At 47.0% G+C, this 21950-nt stretch overlaps 1 protein-coding gene across 1 annotated transcript; it reads right to left on the bottom strand.

Moving 5' to 3' along the window:
* Window positions 1–16280: 16280 nt before the first annotated feature.
* LOC123041703 (peroxygenase-like) lies at window positions 16281–17793 on the bottom strand. The gene is made up of 7 exons (XM_044464280.1): window positions 17633–17793; window positions 17395–17547; window positions 17207–17292; window positions 17015–17109; window positions 16779–16904; window positions 16663–16689; window positions 16281–16404 (listed from the first exon to the last, which is right to left on the bottom strand). Exons 1-7 carry the CDS (start codon window positions 17748–17750, stop codon window positions 16281–16283), a joined length of 729 nt encoding a protein of 242 aa, XP_044320215.1. The 5' UTR covers window positions 17751–17793.
* Window positions 17794–21950: the final 4157 nt, after the last annotated feature.

The following is a 21950-nucleotide window of genomic DNA, read 5'->3' as shown; positions in this document are numbered from 1 at the left end:
TGATTGCATATGATGTTTATCTGTTATACATCTTATTCTGTTTTGTTTGACGGTAGCATTATAAGATGATCTCTCACTAATTATCAAGAAGTGTTCTCCCTAAGTATGCACCGTTGCGAAAGTTCTTCATGTTGAGACACCACGTGATGATCGGGTGTGATAGGCTCTACGTTCAAATACAACGGGTGCAAAACAGTTGCGCACGCGGAATACTCAGGTTAAACTTGACGAGCCTAGCATATAACAGATATGGCCTCGGAACACGGAGACCGAAAGGTCGAGCGTGAATCATATAGTAGATATGATCAACATATTGATGTTCACCGTTGAAACTACTCCATCTCACGTGATGATCGGACATGGTGTAGTTGATATGGATCACGTAATCACTTAGAGGATTAGAGGGATGTCTTTATAAGTGGGAGTTCTTAAGTAATATGATTAATTGAACTTTAATTTATCATGAACTTAGTCCTAGTAGTATTTTGCAAATTATGTAGTAGATCAATAGCTTGCGTTGTTGCTTTCATATGTTTATTTTTATATGTTCCTAGAGAAAATTGTGTTGAAAGATGTTAGTAACAATGATGCGGATTGGATCCGTGATCTGAGGTTTATCCTCATTGCTGCACAGAAGAATTATGTCCTTAATGCACCGCTAGGTGACAGACCTATTGCAGGAGCAGATGCAGACGTTATGAATGTTTGGCTAGCTCAATATGATGACTACTTGATAGTTTTGTGCACAATGCTTTATGGCTTAGAATCGAGACTTCAAAACCGTTTTGAACGTCATGGACCATATGAGATGTTCCAGGAGTTGAAGTTAATATTTCAAGAAAATACCCGAGTTGAGAGATATGAAGTCTCCAACAAGTTCTATAGCTAAAAGATGGAGGAGAATCGCTCAACTAGTGAGCATGTGCTCAGATTGTCTGGATACTACAATTGCTTGAATCAAGTGGGAGTTAATCTTCCAGATAAGATAGTGATTGACAGAATTCTCTAGTCACCACCACCAAGTTAGTAGAACTTCGTGATGAACTATAATGCAAGGGATGACGAAAACGATTCCCAAGCTCTTCGTGATGCTGAAATCAACGAAGGTAGAAATCAAGAAAGAGCATCAAGTGTTGATGATTGACAAGACCACTAGTTTCAAGAAAAGGGCAAAGGGAAAGAAAGGGAACTTCAAGCAGAATGGCAAGCAAGTTGTCACTCCCGCGAAGAAGCCCAAAGCTGGACCAAAGCCTGAGACTGAGTGATTATACTGCAAAGGAAATGGTCACTAGAAGCGGAAATGCCTTGAATATTTGGTGGATAAGAAGGATGGCAAAGTGAACAAGGGTATATTTGATATACATGTTATTGATGTGTACCTTACTAGTGTTTATAGTAACCCCTGAGTATTTGATACTTGTTCGGTTGCTAAGATTAGTAACTCGAAACAGGAGTTATAGAATAAACAGAAAGTAGTTGAGGGTGAAGTGATGATGTGTGTTGGAAGTGGTTCCAAGATTGATATGATCATCATCGCACACTCCCTATACTTTCGAGATTAGTGTTGAACCTAAATAAATGTTATTTGGTGTTTGCGTTGAGCATGAATATGATTTGATCATGTTTATTGCAATACGGTTATTCATTTAAAATCAGAGAATAATTGTTGTTCTGTTTAAATGAATAAAACCTTTGATGGTCATACACCCAATGAAAATAGTTTGTTGGATCTCGATCGTAGTGATACACATATTCATAATATTGATGCCAAAAGATGCAAAGTTGATAATGATAGTGCAACTTATTTGTGGCACTGCCGTTTGGGTCATATCGGTGTAAAGCGCATGAAGAAACTCCATAAAGATGGATTTTCGGAATCACTTGGTTATGAATCATTTGATGCTTGCGAACCGTGCCTTTTGGGCAAGATGACTAAAAACTCCGTTCTCCGGAACAATGGAACAAGCTACTGACTTATTGGAAATAATACATACCGATGTATGCGATCCAATGAGTGTTGATGCTCGTGGCAAGTATCGTTATTTTCTGACCTTCACAAAATGATTTGAGCAGATATGGGTATATCTACTTGATGAAACATAAGTCTGAAATAATTGAAAGGTTCAAAGAATTTCAGAGTGAAGTGGAAAAATCATCGTAACAAGAAAATAAAGTTTCTACGATCTGATCGCGGAGACGAATATTTGAGTTACGAGTTTGATCTTTAATTAAAACAATGTGGAATAGTTTCACAGCTCACGCCACCTGGAACACCACAACGTTATGGTGTGTCCAAACGTCGTAACCGCACTTTATTGGATATGGTGTGATCTATGATGTCTCTTACTGATTTACCACTATTGTTTTGGGGTTATGCATTAGAGACAGCTGCATTCACGTTTAAAAGGGCACCATCTAAATCTGTTGAGACGACACCGTGGTTTAGCAGTAAACCTAAGCTGTCGTTTCTTAAAGTTTGGAGTTGCGATACTTATATAAAAAAAGGTTTTCAACCAGATAAGCTCAAACCCAAGTCGGAGAAATGTGTCTTCATAGAATACCCAAAAGGAAACTATTGGGTACACCTTCTATCACAGATCCGAAGGCAAATCATTCGTTGCTAAGATGGATCCTTTCTAGAGAAGAAGTTTCTCTCGAAAGAAGTGAGTGGGAGGAAAATAGAACTTGATGAGGTAATTGTACCTTCTCCCTTATTGGAAAGTAATTCATCATAGAAATCAGTTCCAGTGATTCCTACACCAATTAGTGAGGAAGTTAATGATAATGATCATGAAACTTCAGATCAAGTTGCTACCAAACCTCGTAGGTCTTCCAGAGTAAGATCCGCACCAGAGTGGTACGGTAATCATGTTCTGGAAGTCATGTTACTAGACCATGATGAACCTATAAACTATGAGGAAGCGATGATGAGCCCAGATTCCACGAAATGGCTTGAAGCCATAAAGTCTGAGATATGATCCATGTATGAGAACAAAGTATGGACTTTGATTGACTTGCTCGATGATCAGCAAGCCATGTTAAATAAATGGATCTTCAAGAGGAAGACGGACACTGATAGTAGTGTTACTATCTACTAAGCTCGACTTGTTGCGAAAGGTTTTCAACAAGTTCAAGGTGTTGAATACGATGAGATTTTCTCACTCGTATCGAAGCTTAAGTCTGTCTGAATCATGTTAGCAATTGCCGCATTTTATGAAATCTGGCAAATGGATAAACAAAACTGCATTCCTTAATGGTTTTCTTAAAGAAGAGTTGTATATGATGCAACCAGAAGGTTTTGTCAATCCTAAAGGTGCTAACAAATTGTGCAAGCTCCAGCGATCCATCTATGGACTGGTGCAAGCATCTCGGAGTTGGAATATACGCTTTGATGAGTTGATCAAAGCATATGGTTTTATACAGACTTTTGAAGAAGCCTGTATTTACAAGAAAGTGAGTGGGAGCTCTGTAGCATTTCTAATATTATATGTGGATGACATATTGTTAATTGGAAATGATATGGAAATTCTAGATAGCATGAAAGGATACTTGAATAAGAGTTTTTCAAAGCAAGACCTCGGTGAAGCTGCTTACACATTGAGCATCAAGATCTATATAGATAGATCAAGATGCTTGATAAGATTTTTCAATGAATACATACCTTGATAAATTTTTGAAATAGTTCAAAATGGAATAGTCAAAGAAGGAGTTCTTGCCTGTGATGCAAAGGTATGAAGTTGAGTAAGACTAAAAACCCGACCATGGCAGAAAATAGAAAGGAATGAACAGTCATTCCCTATGCCTCAGTCATAGGTTCTATAAAGTATGCTATACTGTGTACTAGACCTATTGTATACCTTGCTCTGTGTTTGGCAAAGGAATACAATTTTGATCTAATAGTAGATCACTGGACATGGGTCAAGAATATCCTTAGTGAAGACTAAGGAGATGTTTCTCGATTATGGAGGTGATAAAAGAGCCCATCGTAAAAGTTACAACGATGCAAACTTTTACACCAATCCAGATGACTCTAAGTCTCAATCTGGATACATATTGAAAGTGGGAGCAATTAGCTAGAGTAGCTCCGTGCAGAGCATTGTGGACATAGAATATTTGCAAAATACATACGGCTCTGAATATGACAGACCCGTTGACTAAGCTTCTCTCACGAGCAAAACATGATCATACCTTAGTACTCTTTTGGGTGTTAATCACATAGCGATGTGAACTAGATTATTGACTCTAGTAAACCCTTTGGGTGTTGATCACATGATGATGTGAACTATGGGTATTAATCACATGCAGATGTGAATATTGGTGTTAAATCACATGGCGATGTGAACTAGATTATTGACTCTAGTGCAAGTGGGAGACTGAAGGAAATATGCCCTAGAGGCAATAATAAAGTTATTATTTATTTCCTTATTTCATGATAAATGTTTATTATTCATGCTAGAATTGTATTAACAGAAACATGATACATGTGTGAATACATAGACAAACATATAGTCACTAGTATGCCTCTACTTGACTAGCTCATTAATCAAAGATGGTTATGTTTCCTAACCATAGACATGTGTTGTCATTTGATTAATGGGATCACATCATTAGGAGAATGATGTGATTGACATGACCCATTCCGTTAGCTTAGCACTTGATCGTTTAGTATGTTGCTATTGCTTTCTTCATGACTTATACATGTTCCTGTAACTATGAGATTATGCAACTCCCGTTTACTGGAGGAACACTTTGGGTGCTACCAAATGTCACAACGTAACTGGGTGATTATAAAGGAGTACTACAGGTGTCTCCAAAGGTACATGTTGGGTTGGCGTATTTCGAGATTAGGTTTTGTCACTCCGATTGTCGGAGAGGTATCTCTGGGCCCTCTCGGTAATGCACATCACTATAAGCCTTGCAAGCAATGTAGCTAATGAGTTAGTTACAAAATGATGCATTACGTAACGAGTAAAGAGACTTGCCGGTAACGAGATTGAACTAGGTATTGGATACCGACGATCGAATCTCAGGCAAGTAACATACCGATGACAAAGGGAACAACGTATGTTGTTATGCGGTTTGACCGATAAAGATCTTTGTAGAATATGTAGGAGCCAATATGGGCATCCAGGTTCCGCTATTGGTTATTGACCGAGAATAGTTCTAGGTCATGTCTATATAGTTCTCGAACCCGTAGGGTCCGCACGCTTAAGGTTTCGATGACAGTTTTATTATGAGTTTATGAGTTTTGATGTACCGAAGGTGTTCGGAGTCCCGGATGAGATCGGGGACATGACGAGGAGTCTCGAAATGGTCGAGACATAAAGATCGATATATTGGACGACTATATTCGAAGTTCGGAAAGGTTCCGAGTGATTCGGGTATTTTCGGGGGTACCGGGGAGTTACGGGAATACGAGGAAGAAGCAATGGGCCTCATGGGCCAAGTGGTGGAAGAGAGGAGGCAGGGCGCGCGGCCCCCCTAGCCCAAACCGAATTGGACTAGGGGGCCGGCCCCCCTTTCCTCCTTTTCCTCCCTCTCCTTCCTGCTCCTTCTCCTTCCCTTCCTTCCCCTCTCCTACTTGGACTAGGAAAGAGGGGGAATCCTACTTGGAGTAGGATTCTCCCCCTTGGGCGCGACTCCTCCCCTTGGCCGGCCCCCTTCCCCTTGCTCCTTTATATACGGGGGCAGGGGGGAACCCCATGATACACAAGTTGATCTACGGATCGTTCCTTAGCCGTGTGCGGTGCCCCCCTCCACCATATTCCACCTCGGTCATATCGTCGCGGAGTTTAGGCGAATCCCTGCGCCGGTAGAGCATCATCATCGTCACCACACCGTCGTGCTGACGGAACTCATCCCCAACACTTTGCTGGATCGGAGTCCGGAGATTGTCATCGAGCTGAACGTGTGCTGAACTCGGAGGTGCCGTACGTTCGGTACTTGGATTGGTCGGATCGTGAAGACGTACGACTACATCAACCGCGTTTTCATAACGCTTCCGCTTACGGTCTACAAGGGTACATGGACAACACTCTCCCCTCTCGTTGCTATGCATCACCATGATCTTGCGTGTGCGTAGGAAATTTTTGAAATTACTACGTTCCCCAACACAGGGCACCCCAAAGAGGAACAAGCAACAAGAAACAATATCTAGGTCTAGACACAAGGAGGAGAGCCGGCTTACGGCGACTCCCTCATGATCATAATGAGACCTAGCCACAAACAGCATGTAGGGTTATTACCGGATGATGTTCCCGGGGCCCTAAGCTGTCTAAATCCTCGTCTTATGTGTTGCATCTCTCGATTCCGCCCAACCCCTTCAAGCTACCACATAGATGCTTTGACCTCGCGACTAAGTCCTTACATTAGGACATCTGCCGTGATAAATCCACGACACCAAGTATATTTCCATCTACTGGTTTGTGTGGAAATATATGCTTAAGAATCAGACTTCTATCCCTGCAGTTCATGATGCATCAGTTTCTAAGAATCAAATATAAAACCAATAGTTCAGTTTCTTCTTGACCAGGTTAATAATAGTTTATTTAGTTGGATTTCATGCAATTTAGAGAAGATTTATATTTACCATATTCACTGTTTATTCATTGTGTAGTCTCTTACATATAAAGTGCTGCTCTTGCCCTCTTTGGTCACCTGATCGTAGTTTCAGTGAGTTAACTTTAATAATTTTTATCTGTCCACTAGGACATGCTCCTGAATTGATGTGTCTCTGACGTAACCCGGGGCTATCGACTACAGGGCTAGCACGGTATGTTCACTTGTGGAATATTGTCCATTCACTGCACCTAGATGCCAACGTTGACACCATTTTCATCCTCGTGCAATGCAGTTATTTGACGTAAGCTTGGCACCATTGTGTTTGTGAGGTTCTCATCGACAATGTTGTGCCTATTCCATCTAGTTTGGAACTTTGGATGTCCTTGAAGAGTGTGGATCGTATCCAGGAGCATTTTGCAGAAAAATAAACAGTGTGGTTTTGGTTCCTTGGGTATGCTAACTGTATGGAGCTTATGGAAGCAGACAAACACCAAGGTGTTCACTAACACCAGCCAACAGAGAAAGGAAGAAGAACTAAGCTCTCAAATCATTTATGACCTGCAACTTTGATCATTGGCTGTGGAGGAGCAGGTGTAGCATCCTTGTGTGAGTAGTAGCATTAGTTCTAGGAGCCGGTGTGCTGTTGCTTTTCTCTTGCAATTCATTTTCTTCTCCTTCAATTAAAAATTGTAGCTAGGTAATTTGTGTACTCTCAAAAAAACTGTAATAATTTTAAATCTTAGTTGCATCATTGAAGAATGAAGACAACAGTTGTTCACTTCACACGTACAATATTGGATGTCCGAGGGATGATTTCATAGAACCTCCGTTTCCCAGGATGAGAAGGTGATCTTTCATTCCCTAATTTCATGTCAGTTTTCTTTATCCTTTTGATAACTGTTGTGCAGTCTATCTTTCCAAAATTTGTTAGTGTAGTATTATACCTTTTTAGTCAATTGGAATATATCCGCAATACTTTTTGACATGATTCTTGTTTTATTTTTGTATCAGATCTACTTATGTCGAATAACAAGCAGAGGAGACTGAGTTACCTCCCTCCTCTAATGTCTCCAATAGCAAGGGTGTGCTTGTGTGATAAGCTTCGCAAGGGTGTGGTGGTGTGATAAGCTTCATTTCCTATGACCGCGTAGCATAATGATTTGATATATTAATCAGCACATCGGGTCTTGTTGGTGTGAAAAAAACAGTGACGTTGTTGTTCTGCCCTTTTCTTTTGCAGGTGGGAATTCCATCATTTCAATTGTCAAGCTGCTAACAGAGGCTATATTTGGATACTTCTTCAACTATCCTATACGCAACAAGGGGCATCAGAACTCGCTATATCGTCATCATTGAATCTGATATATGTACGACTCTGTTTATCTGATGTGCAATTTAAGCAATTGGTGTTTTGTGAAGGGGAGAAACCAAATGTACCAATTCTTATTAATGAGTGTTGGTTTAATTTATGTGATCTATGCACTTTAATCTATCTCTTCTTTCAAATTAGTTGGTCACCAAACAAAGATTGTACGTAAACAGTTGGATAACCAAAGGCTTGAATTTTATATACCTTGAGTTCTCAATCTACGTATATGCAGGGAAAAGAGAAATGGAGAGCTATAATGTTGTTGTGCTAACATATTTCTTCGGGCATGTGTGACTAAATTTAATAGTTGTAGTAATCAACCAGCCAAATAATGAATTGTTGGTATACTCCCCAATTCTGTTACTTTTTAGAGAAATTATTTTACACTTGCACGGAAAAACAACATACTATTCGGATTTAAATGCCTTCCTTTTCATATCATGCACGTTGTTAGAAAGAAAAAGACCAATGCATATGCAATGGAGGTGACTTCCATATACCACTCTCTCACCGTACAGTCTTTTTTTTCTATGAAAGGAGAAAACTGTTTACATATGGAAGTTAAAGCTTAATTTCATTTTAACTTGGATAGCTATGGGTTCATGTTGTAATTTCTAGAACTTCTTTTGAAGTTGTCTACATGTTTTATTATATGCAGCACAATTGAGTATTCCCATTTTGTCCAAACCAAAACTGAAGTACCAGCTTTGCATCGTATGAAAAAAGAAAATAGATACAATATGTGTATTCTAAGTCAAGTCTCCCACAAACTAGATACATATTCGCGTGCTTATTACATATTACTGTTTGGAACTTTAAAGATACTTTCGTTAATTTACTTCCATGTACTTAGCACTTCTTATTCACTTTGAGGATCAAGACATGTAGTATTTCATCATCCACTATTTTATTCAACTTTGACCTTGCTGCCCACATGCTCTCGCAGCCTAGAGAAAATCCAATGTGTGATGCTGCCACCGTTATCGAGGAACACTTTGGAGGAGGTGAGGCCGAGAAGAAAGTACAAGACGAAGGGTGAGGACCTCGGAGCAACATGGTCCCACCACAATTGGTAAGAGACATATCTTTGTGAAGTCGGTGAAAAAGGTAATAAAACTGTGCCAATTGCTCATCTTATTTATGTTTCATAGTTTTCTCTCTAAGTTTAACTCTCTCTCTTTTTGTGAATTGTTTATAAACTTTCGTTGATATCTTTGTTTAGAAATTGTGTGTGCTTTTATAGAAGAGAAGTCCATTGGGAGGCATTATGATGATTTGTTGACAAATGAATGGATTGGTCCGCTCTCGGCTTAATCACAAATGCATGATTGCTAAGTATTTTTTACTTTTATTTATCATTATATGTCTGATGATGTTGACAATGAAAAATAACCGAGCTTAAAATAAGCAATATTTTCTTTTGATATGAATAAAATTAACTTTCATGTTTTGTATCTCAATATATGTGTGCAAATACCTACCATTGATTGTAAAAATGGACGGGCGCGGCAACGCGCGCCATAATGGTATAGTCAACAATAAGAAAGACACACCCAACGACGCACGAGCTTGATCCAGCTCGTGTCGTGGCGGGTATGCAAATTTAGCAACACCAAAATCGTTGAATAAAAAACAATAAGAAAGACACTAATCGCTAAGTGCGATTTATCAAAATAAAATTGCAGTCTTTATATTACAATTTAGAGGACAAGTAGCATGCCTTTTTTTTGAAAGTGGCCATTTCTGGCTTTCATTTCATAGCACGAGAGAGCGGGAAAAATACATAGTCTGATCAAGTGATCGATGGGTTGGAGAAGAGATTACATAGCCAGCCTAGCAAGAAAGTAAGCTGGCGAGAGGGGCCTGATATTGTTATTTTCACGGCACATCCCCAAAGGGGTGCGCTATGCATTTAGCTCTGGCGATCCTCCACTGCTCCATGTCGCAGCGGCATGCCGCTATGATGCTGCTGGCGCATGGTGATTTCCCTCTGAAGGTGCACGCATTCCGCTCTAACCATATTTGCCAGACCATCAGAGTGAGCAGCGATCTAGTGCCCTTACTCGTGCCAGGGTTGGCTCCATCGATGATCAGACGAACCCTTTCGGCCGTGGACCTTCCCACGCTCCAAATGGAATGACTGAAAGAGTGGCAGCCTAGCCAGGTTGCCATCTCATTCCAGCACTGAATGGCCGCGGTGCATTCCCAGAACAGGTGCGTTGAGGACTCAAGGTTGCGCAGGCAGAGCTGGCAGAAGTAGTTATTGGTCCATCCGTGTCTCTGTAACCTATCATTGCACCATAGTCGGTCTAAGTGCAGCAGCTAGAGGAGGACTTTCATCGTATCAGGGCCCCAGGCCTTCCAGATGGTTGTGTTGAAGTCGAGTGCCGGGCGCTCTTCAAATTGAACATCATAGGCGGAGCGCGTGGAGTAGTTGCCGGAGTTGCCCCGGGTCCAGATGATGGTGTCGGCCCTGCCAGCTTGAAGCGTGATGCCGGCGCTTCTGATCTCCCTGGCGAGCTGCAACACCGTGTGCATGATGTCGCCATGATCGCCGTGGCGGAGGTCGAGCACCCACCGGTCTTGATGCAGGGCTTCTTGAACGGATCTATTCTTGCGGGCTGAGTGAGCAAACACTGCGGGGTATGCCTGACATAGTTGTCTGTCGTTGAGCCAGGAAGAGTGCCAGAAGGAAGCCGTAGAGCCGTCCCCGACGGTGATGGCCGTGCAGGTAGCAAACAGGGCGCGATCGGTGTCATCGCATGGGGAGTCGGTGCCAACCCAGGGGCGGGAGGGATGCGTCCATGCAAGCCATAGCCATCGCAGGAGGAGGGCCCGGGCAAACTTCACCAAATCGTGGATGCCCAGGCCTCCAGCGCGCACTAGCGCAGTCACCTCCTGCCATCGCACCTTGCACTTTCCACCGATGGCCACTTCGTCTTGCGCCCAGAGGAACCTTCGTCTTGCCTTGTCCACTTCCTTGTAAAACTTTTTGGGCACCCGCAGCACAGTGAGGGCGAAGGTGGGCATTGCCGACAGGACACAACGTACTAGGACGCGTCTGCCGGCGAAGGGCATGAGCCTCCCTTTCCAGCCTGCAAGGCGTGCACGGATCCTATCGAGGATGAATTGCAGGTGCACTAATCTGAGTCTACCCGTAGTAATTGGCAAGCCGAGGTATCAATTGGCAGGGACGCGATCGCACCCCCGAAATTTTGCAGCACCGTGTGCAGGTCGATTCCGTCGCACGTGATCGGAATGGCGGATGATTTTCCTAAGTTGACATGCAGCCCGGTTGCCTCTCCAAAGAGGCGCAGGATGTGCAGCAGCTCGTCGATCTCCTGGCGCACAGGGTTGATGAAGATGGCTGCATCGTCGGCGTACAGGTTGGTCCGCATGCGCGCTGTTCTACCGGGGATTGGTTGGAGGAGGCCGTCTCTAGTTGCAGCTTCTAACAGTCTATGCAGTGGATCGATGCAGAGGATGAACAAGAGGGGGGAGAGCGGGTCTCCCTGTCGCAAGCCCCGTTGATGCTCAATGGGGTGGCCAGGAACGCCATTGAGGAGGCAAGCAGATGACAAGGTCGAGAGTAGCAGGGCCACCCAATCCCTCCAACGTGCCAGAAAGCCCATTTTTTCTAGCAGTTCTAAGATGTACTCCCATGACACACTGTCAAAAGCCTTTGCTATGTCTACTTTCAGCAGTAGGGTGGGAGTTTTGCAGCGATGCAGAGCGCGAACACTATTCTGTACGAAGAGGAAGCTGTCGTGGATGCATTTGGCCTTCTGGAATGCAGATTGTGCGGGGGAGATGATCGTGTCAATGACAGCAGCCAGGCTCATCGAGAGCACCTTGGCAATGAGCTTGGCGATGGAGTGGATGAGGCTTATAGGCCTGAAATCGCCCATGCTCATCGCTCCGTCTTTCTTTGGCAGCAAGGCAATCATGGCCGAGTTCAGATCAGAGAAGTTTCACCCTGCCAGCCTGTAGAAATGGTCAAAATAGCCATGACATCATGCTTGATTGTGCTCCAGCATGCTCTGAAGAAGGCACCTGAGAAGTCGTCCGGCCCTGGCGCTTTGTCAACTAGAGAGGCAAGGATGGCAGCCCACACTTCAGGCTCAGTGAAGGGGTTATCCAACCCAGCATTTTGCACTCATGGAAGATCAATCGCATCCTAGTTTATGGAGCTGCCCCTAGTTTGCTTGGTGCCTAGGAGGGAGGTGAAGTGCTTGTGTGCAACCTCAGCCTTGTCTTCATGCAAGATGGCCATAGTTGAGTCGGTTTGCACAGAGTGTATGAAGTTCTTCCGTCTGCGGTTGTTGATCTTGGCCTGAAAGAATGCAGTTTTTGCATCGCCTGCCTTGAGCCAAGTGATCCTGGATGCCTGTCTTTTGTGCGCGTGCTCGATAGCTACAAGACCGACCACTCTTTGCTTCAGTTGCTTTTGAAGATGAAACTCAGCAGGCGTGAGTTGTCGCTTCTCCTGGGCAATATCCAGACGGAGTATGATTTCTGTAGCCAGGTGTAAATGAACCTTGGCGTCGCTAAATAAGGATCTGGCCTAGATTCTGAGGTCAAACGCAGTTCGTTTGAACTTGAGCTTGATCATGGCGATGGGGCAGGAGCTGGCCACAGGACGCTGCCATGCTCGTTTCACAGTTTCTTGAATGCGCGGGAAGCACGTCCAGAAGGATTCAAACTTGAATGGGGGCCGGTGTGCAGGAGGTGCAGCGTTGGCGAGCAGCAGGGGGCAATGATCAGAGCAGGCCGTGGAGGCAGCCATCAACATGTGGTTAGGGAATAGAGCGTCCCATTCAGGGTTGCAGAAGATTTTGTCGATGCTGACAAGAGTCGGACTCTCTCTCTCTCGTTTGACCAGGTGAAGCGCCTGTTCTTGCATTTTATCTCCTTCAGGCAAGCAGAGTCGATGGCTCGTCTGAACTGACCCATAATTCTTCTGTTCAGGTTGAGGTTGTTTTTGTCTCTGGCTTCGTAGATGATATTAAAGTCACTAGTGATCAGCCACGGTTCTCCACGGGGCGGAGCTGCACGTACTAGCTCAGCCAGGAAAGCTTCCTTGTGGCCGTCATCGGCTGGCCCGTAGACTGTCGTCAGCTAGAACGAAGAGCTGCACTGAACTACCGAGATCTTTGCTGTGATTGAGAAGCAGCCAACTGAATGTGTGGCAATGTCGACTGTCCTTGTGTTCCAGAAGATTGCCACGCCTCCCCTTGTGCCAGCAGCAGGCAGGACCGCACACCCCTCCATTGCTGACCCACCGATCTTGCGAGCAGCCTCAGCTGACCATGATTCCGGCTTCGTCTCCTGGAGACAGAGGATGGTAGGCATGTGTGCTGCCGCGAGCTCCTGCACAGTGAAGCGCCTGGCGGGAGAGTTCAATCCCCTGACGTTCCAGCTCAAAACAGATAGATTTGTGTTAATCATTGGACACATAAAAACTTCTCCGGCAACTGATGATTTCTATTGATTGAAGGGGGAAATTGGTACACAATCCACATAACAGGGGGCGCCAGAGACCACCAGCAGGCCCCTGAATTCTCTGGCGCGCAGCGAGCAGCTTAACCTATGACAATAACTAAGCATTGATCCTAACTTGAATTGGCTTAAGGCCAATCACTGCCGAAGACTAATACTAGTAGATAGATGACCTAACATAACTAAACTTGGTTGTCCGCGACAGCGTCAGGGCCAGCCATGGCACCTGCGATGCGAAGCGCCTCCGGGTCGAGACGGGTGAGCTTGGCGATGATGGCAATGTCTTCATCTGAGAGGGGCTCGTTGAAGCGCTTGATGAGGGCCTCTGCAGCTTTTGCAGTCATGGCTTCCTTGGGGCCGAGCAGGCCGAGCTGCTTGACCAGAAGCAGAGAGGCGCGTTGCGCCACCGGCGCCTTGTGTCCCGCAGCCGCCTGCCGTGTGCTCTGCCTGGTCGGTATAGCGCTGGTGTGGGTCTTGGGTGGAGCTGTGGTGCGACGGGCCGGTGGAGCAGAGACGAGTGGCGCTGAAGGCTTGGAGAACAGGCTGCTGCTTGGCCCCGCGTGCCCGTCCCCGCTGCCAAGCTGGAGCTGCATGACCTGTTGTGTCATGGCACCAACGTGGACAACAGTGGAGACGGACGAGGGAGGTGCGCGGCAGGCCGCCGCGACGGGCTCGGAGGAGAACTCCAGTGGGGCGGCGAGCGCGTCCGTGATGACCTGATCGATCTCTTGCTGGTTGTTGGCTGTGTCGATGGTGAGCGGCGGCGGCAAAGGGGGGGCGAACGGAGTCCGCTGAGGCGAAGAAAGCGGACACCGGCGAAGCGGGGCCGGCAGGTGGCGGAGGAGCGACGATCTCCGTGCCAGTGCTGCCCAGCCCCATGAGCAGCGGTAGCGGCGGCGTGGCCTTCAGGATGCTGCTGCTGGAGCGATGCTCGCGGCGCCCGCCCTTGTGCTGGCGCCTGCCCGCGGGCGTTCTGCTTCTCTGCCGAGGTGGGGCCGTGGAGCTGCTCCCTGACTTGTGCTCCTTCCTGCTGTGCGCACGCCCCAGGAGAGCGTCCTTCCAAGACCGACGGCCGTGCGCGCCGTCATGGTCGTCGTGGTCGCGGCGCGGACCAAGCTGCAGGCCACCGCAGCCTGCCGGCGAGACCACAGATGGGTGGCGCCTGGGCTGGCCTTGACCGTCTTCCACGTGCATCGTCCATGTGCCAGTCTAGGTCGTCGGACATGGGCGGTCGTCGTCGGAGCCGAAGGAGGGGAGACCGCTCTGGCCGGAGTGGGAGGAGCGAGGCGACGGTGACGACCAGTCTTCTACGCGGTCGACGTGGATGAGCATCTGGTGTTGCCTGACGCGGGGTGGTGGAGCAACCTCGCGGCTTGGGGGAGAGGCGCCAAGCATGGTCTCGACACGGCCGGTGCCACGCGCGGCCCGCCAGATGGTGTGCTTGGTGGCGATGAAGGCGACATCCCACACCCACACCCAGCACGCGAACGTCTTGGTGTGGCCGCGCTCGTGCGTGCGTGTGTCGAGGCGGTCGATGATGCAGTTGACGCCCAGCACCTCTGCCGCGCCCTCCAACGACCACATCTGGAGCGGCATCTTCTCAATGACCACGCGCACATGCAGCATGAAGTCCTGGTGCACGACGTGGTCATCCTTGTGCCATGGCTTGATGGTGAAGGTGGCACCGTCGACGGAGAGGGAGCCGAGGCAGACGGCGTTGTCGTGGTGGGCAGGCAGCTCGAACAGCACGAGGAAGTCCTCCGGGTCGTGGCTGGTGACGCGAAGCAGGTGCGCCGGCGTGCGGAGCGCCGCGTCGAACGCGCGCCCCACTGACATGGGGTTTGCAGCGTGCCGCTCCCCCTGAGCGGTCAGGAGGACGGCGTGGCGGCGGAGGAAGGCAGTCTGGTGCTCCATTGTCGGCGTCTCGATGACGACCTTGTAGCTGTTCCTTGGGCGGCTGGAGGGGTCGGTGTGGCGGCAGCCGTCCATGGCCGGCTCCGGCGATGAAGGCGAAGGGAAACGGAGGAGGGTGTGGACTGGGCCGCGGGCGACGGCCCCGCGCTCTACTGCAGGCGAGCTCCTGCTCTAGGAGTTGCGTGGATTTTTTGGACAGTCGCGGGCGATGTGGCCGGGGAGCTTGCACCCAATGCAATGGATAGGATCGCGGCAATCAACGCGGCGATGCTCTGAGCTCAGGCACCGGAAGCAAAGCCCCTGGAAACGCCTTAAGAAGGCCTCGCGCCCGGAGACAGCAGCAGCATTGAAGGCGGGCCGGTGGCATTGACGCCGGCGCGGCCGTCCACCGGCATGGGCGCGCGCGCTGGTCCGGCGCACGTTGCGGCACTGGACCTGTGTCCAGCCGTCAGCTTGGCCTAAAGGGGGAGGGGGGACGGCCTAATGACAATGGATTTGAGGCGGGGCTGCCCAAAATGGCGATGCGCCTCATTATCCAGCGGAGCGGAGGCGGCCGCGGCGTTGGAGCTCTTGCCCCGCAGCAGGATTCGCGACGGAGCGGCGTGGGCAGGCGCAAGAGAGCCGGGGGGCGCCGGAGTGACCGGATCTGCCGACGGACCGCTGGGCAGGACGGGATCTGGGATGGCCGCGGGGCGGCCCCATCCCATGTTGTCCCGCGAGCTGGAGCGGGTTGAGGAGGGGGGCGCGGAGAGCGGGCGCGGCCCAACCGCGGGTGAGGTGGCGTCGCTGACCGAGCGGTCAGACGACGGTGGTTGGTGGCCGCCGCGGCCGGAGCGGCCGACGGCGCGTGCGGGAGAGGGGCGCGTGCGGGAGAGGGTGGCGCCTTTGATTATTTATTTCTATAAGGCATACACAAAGTACGCACACCCCCATGTGTTTACTTCTTCTGGTGTGCTTCTTTCCTTTGCCGGGCAATGGACTCGAACAGGCTTCCATTGAAGCAGCCACGAACTGCCTCCCTTGAAAGGAGCCCGTCCTTGTCTCTGGCAAGCACGTACTTCCTCCATTTCTTTTTACTCTGCATATAAAATTTGATCAAAGTCAAACTATACAAAGTTTGATCGAATTTATATAAAAAATATGAACATCTACAATACTAAAACTATATAATATGAAAATATGTTTCATGGTGCATCTGGTAATATTGATTTCATATCGTGATTGTTTATATTTTTTAATATAAAGTTACTCAAACTCTACAAAGCTTGACTTTGACCAAACCTTATATGCGGACTAAAAAGAAACGGAGGGAGTACAACACTATCCACTCCAGCTTACTCGCCATCCTGAATTAACAGCATGATAACATAAGCATTTCAGTTAATGAGAAACTGGAACGGACATCAAATGGCATGAGCGTTGCATAAGTGTTCACCGTCCAGGTAAGTCGAAGGCCAGCCGCTGGCCTTCGGTCATCCTCCAGATCTCACCCAAGGTGAGTTTGTCCGGCACCGTGCGAGCGTTCTTGCTGAATATGTTGTCGAAATTCACCGGCATGAACCTAAGCTCCCGCGATCGCACAAGCCGGTCATGCATGTAACCAAGCGGAGCAGACAACGAGCAATATGACGTTTTCTGAACTAGTAGAACGAATTCAAGCTACGTACGTACCTTCCTTCAGTGTCGTACGTTGAGGTGTCGCTCCCATGCTTAGCCCTGTGCATGTTGCTGATGTAGACTGGGAACAGGGGAGATGGCATCCAGCTCTGGAAGATGAGATGAATGAGAGCTTCAGGTCTAGGAAAAGAATGCAGTCCAACATTCATCCGAACCTTTCCAAGTTCTGAACCTTTTTGCACTTACAGGCAGAGTCGGATAGCTTAGGCCAACGTTTATGACGACTGCCATGATGAAGGACGCGACCACGTTGAAGCCCAGCGCCCTTAGTCCTGGAATTCGTGCAGGATCAACGATGAACTGAACAGTCGACCGGCGGCAAGTTCATGCCATAAGATGTTTTCCAGAGAACACTAGGGATCACAGAGCCTTACCTCCGTAAGTCTCCCAGGGATAGACGATGCCGTCGCCGTCGAGGTCGAAGAAGGCCACATGCTGCTGCAGCACGCTCTTCTGCCGGTGCTCGTGCCCCTCCTTGCTTCCTTCGGGATGGTACACGTCGGGCGCAACCAGAGCTCGGGCCAGGTCTGCACAGAGATACATTCGTCAGTGCAGTGCTGTGACCCCATGAATATGGTAGGGAGGAATCGAAGAAGCTGGCCGGGCACCCACAGGGCTTCGGAACGAGCGTCTCCAGGTCTGCCCGGACCGGCCGGTCGGCCGTCACCGGCGCCGCCTTCGCCACGGATGACATCGCGTCGGCACTGGGCGCCTTTGCCTCGTCCGCCATGACGGTCTCTGCCCCTCTGTGCCACTCTACGGTGCAAATGGCGATCAGTGGTATGGGTGAGTTCATTCTCCGGCGTCGTGATGCTCTTCTTATACACGCGCGAGGAGCGCGGACGATGGTGGTGCGGAAAAGCCCGGCGGAAATCACGAAGTGTGCGTGCAAGGCAGAGTACGTGAGCTGCCGTACCGCGCAGGACCTTCTCTGTGCTGCTCGGGAGCTAAACGTGCGTACGCCGTGGCACTCCTCACCGTCCACCGGAAGACGACAGTACGGCACGCGTTCATGCACGCCAGTTTTTCATGTCCACGCGGTACGTGCGAGACACATATTAAGGACAGTATAATAACCGCATCTAAAGCGAGCTCTCTCAGCCATTTTGGGTTTCTGACCGTCCGTTTTCACAATCTGAACACTTTGGGTGTGTTAAATTAAGGACAGTAAAACCAAGCCTAATTCGAGGCCTCTCACGCATCCAAGCGTTCTATCGTCAGATTTCATGTCTTGATCATTGTTGGCCGTCCGATACATTCCCTTTCGCACGTGGGCTTCTCCTCACCTCCTCTCGCGCGTGGGCTGCTCATGGGCCAACTGTCCTGGGCAGCTGCTCCCGAAACCAAATCGAGTCTCTCTCGTTCTTTTACACGACGAGACGTCCGATCCTGGATGGATGGCGATCGTTCGTTTACTCATCCCTCTCGTTCAATTCCCACCCCATCCCTCCTATCTCTCTCACCCACGACACAGGCGCCACCATCCTCGTGGCGCGGTCAGATGAGGAACAGACGAGGCGCGCGAGGGGATATATGGCGGACGCGCTCAAGCCGAGGCGCCACGAGGGGATCCAGCGTGAAGGGATAGACGAGCGGACCCATCCCAAGTAGTTCCGTTGACCTCTCGTTGCTGGCGACCTCAACCTTAGGCAGATCCTAGGTCCGCCGCCGCCACCGGCTCACAGGCCCGCCGCCGTGATGGTGTCCGAGGCTCTCCCAACCCCGCCCCTTTTTTCATTCGGCAATGGTGTGGTCTGCTCCACCGTGCCGGAAGAGGACCAGACGCCTTCCATGCGGTGGTCGAGCCCGTAGAGTCGTTGAAGCACGCAACATCCTTGATGAAATAGTTGCCTGCTCTTATTTTTTTTCTCCAAGTTGCCTGCTCTTATTTTTTTTCTCCATTAGAGATGATACATGAGATGTGACCCCGCATTGATTTTTTTTATCGATCAGGTGAATGCTTTGTACAATCTGACAGAAAAAATCGAGCTATACCCTCTCTGCCTTCCATTGAGACCTCCCGACATTTGTCAGCCATGTTCGCTGCTTAGTTCTGTGTCAGTTAGCGATTCTTCTTCATCCATGTGATTTCGTAGATGTTCCCATATCAAGCCCAGCTGATTTACTGTTGCTTGTTGCAGGGGTTGTTGTGCTTGTTTGTTTGGAATTTCTATATTGGAATAGGAATTGCTTGCAACCACTATGGCACAATCATCGCTTCATTTGGTTTGACATGTGTTGTGATATTCATTATCAACATGCACTTCTGTAGATGCTTTGAGTGGTTCATATAAAGGTTGTTACAGTTTGCAACTTCATGTTACAAGTTGTTTGAGAGACAGGTCCATCAATTCATTCCCAGTTCAGATTAGTGCTTTTAGCATGTGTTGTGTTTATAACTTGCCAAACAGGACAATAGGTAAGTGATATAAAGAAGAACCACAAGTTATAGAAATACAATGAATTTTTCTGGTAGATAGCTAATTATAAATATATGACTACCTTGTACCAGAACAACCATAAGAATTTGACAATTTGTAGCATCTCCTTTTGCTACTAAATGTGTATTGCTTCAGAAATTTTATTTTAATGCACGACTTGATGTACATCTCTTGAGTACATGGATGAACTAAGAGACAATGGTGGAACGACCACGATCAATCTACTTTGTTCCTTCATCTTGGAGTACAATAATGATATGCTAAATTATCAGCATTATGATCTGGATTAAAGAATTTTTAGGCGTCATCTTCTTACATTATTATTTAGAATAAACATTCCCTCGATTCTTAATGTACTTGAATGGTTGTTCAAATTGTATGGTCCTTTCATTCTAAAATTATCTTTTTCGTGCATTATTTTAGAATAAATAGCTCTTCCATTTTATGGGATTTCTTGCCAAATGGGTCCTACTCTATTTGCATTCTTATTCTAAACCTCTACAGCTATTTGTCATGAGCATAAGACATTGCTGCATCGTATCTGGCTATGTACAAATTTATCATAATATTACCCTTTATGTTGCATCTTTAATTTAGTCCTCAAGTATGTCTATCTTCTTGTTCATCAGATTTAGCGAGAGACAAATGCTGCTATGAACATAAGTGTTGGTGATTTATGTACATGCATTGAACCAACTAAAGTTGACATTGATTTTGTAGCTTCTTCCTTGGTAAGAATAATGTATACTCATCTTTGCATAGTTTTTATATAGTTAAGTTTGTCATGTACATGAGCAAGTGTGGCCACATGGCTCACCAAATAGTATTTGTAGTGTCTTGGACTGTTATTTATACAAAATTTTCATTTATATTGATCTGAAGAGAAAGGTCATGGTTGTATTTTCGTTCCATATATTGAGTACTTCCACTAATCTTTTTTCCTATACAAATACACAGGGCGCAAGAATTGCGAATATCAAATGCACCAACGGTTGAAGGAGCCCATCCATCCACTGAGAGCATTGCAACTTTCGACATGCCATTGATTAATCTATCTGTTTAGTCGCATCAGATACACCATCCTTTAATTATATTGTCGATGTCACTGACATATATGTAACTAAGAGAAAATAGGACTTTGTATGGATGTCAGACTATTATTATTTTGAGGTGTTTCACTCTGAAGCTTTGTCGAGATTAGTATATAGTGATCAATTTCATGATTGCCATTTGTTTTCACTTTCCTTGTACGATCACCTCTTGGCACATTCATGGTCATGAAATGCTTGTGTTGTAGATTTATAATTCAATTTATGAGATGTTAGAAAAAACTACGTAGACATGAAACTAAGAGGATGGTCAATATGACCCGGAAAATATACAAGATGATAGTTACATAAAATGATAAATATTGGCTTACCTTCAGAAGTTACGAATGCAGATCTTTCACGTCTATGTATTTGTAGAATTATATCACTCTACTGGAAAAATAGATGGGCGCAGCAACGCGCGCCAACCATGATCTAGTACATGAGAGTATAACCGCACTTAAAGCGAGCTCTCTCAGCGATTTTGGGTTTCTAGCCGTCCGTTTTCACAATCTGAACATTTTGGGCCGTCCGATCTGGTGTCCACAGTCATCTCTCCCGCATGTGTTAAATACTGCGCCAGCTGTCCTAATGAGCTGCTGCTCTGGGGGCCGAAATGGAGCACTCTGGCAAATTGGGCCTGTTCTGACCACCGCAGCCCATTTATCTGACGAAGCGACAGCCCATTTATCTAACGAACCCCGATCCCCCCATCTTCTCTGACCTCCGAGTAAATTACACGATAGTACCACATTTGGGGCGGTGGTGGTGGATTGATACCACTTTTGCTAATTTTTATAATTCAGTACTATGTTTGGGGTAGTATGTTACAAAATAGTCTAAAACGCGTATAATAATGTATTGACGGTGTATCTGATAGCTAGGGTCCGCCTGTCAGATGCTAACGAGGCATGTTCTTTTACGAAGAAGACCCTTATTTTTTATTCAATCACGCGTCGATCCGTTCTAACGAACCCCGATCCCCCCATCTTCTCTGACCTCCGAGTAAATTACACGATAGTACCACATTTGGGGCGGTGGTGGTGGATTGATACCACTTTTGCTAATTTTTATAATTCAGTACTATGTTTGGGGTAGTATGTTACAAAATAGTCTAAAACGCGTATAATAATGTATTGACGGTGTATCTGATAGCTAGGGTCCGCCTGTCAGATGCTAACGAGGCATGTTCTTTTACGAAGAAGACCCTTATTTTTTATTCAATCACGCGTCGATCCGTTCTTGCCCAAAAATTAACGCAAAAAATGTAAATGCCCGCGCGCCCGCCAGGATTCGAACCTGAGCCGTCCCGTTCGATGCTTACGCGCGCAGACCATCCCGCCACTGCGCCACTTACGACTAAGACAGGCACATATGTTTTTATAATAGATAGTTGACATG

This window comes from Triticum aestivum, chromosome 2B (genome assembly GCF_018294505.1).
Source record: "Triticum aestivum cultivar Chinese Spring chromosome 2B, IWGSC CS RefSeq v2.1, whole genome shotgun sequence".
NCBI lineage: Eukaryota > Viridiplantae > Streptophyta > Magnoliopsida > Poales > Poaceae > Triticum > Triticum aestivum.
Note: the sequence above shows the minus strand (reverse complement) of the source record. Positions and strands in the feature narration are given on the sequence as shown.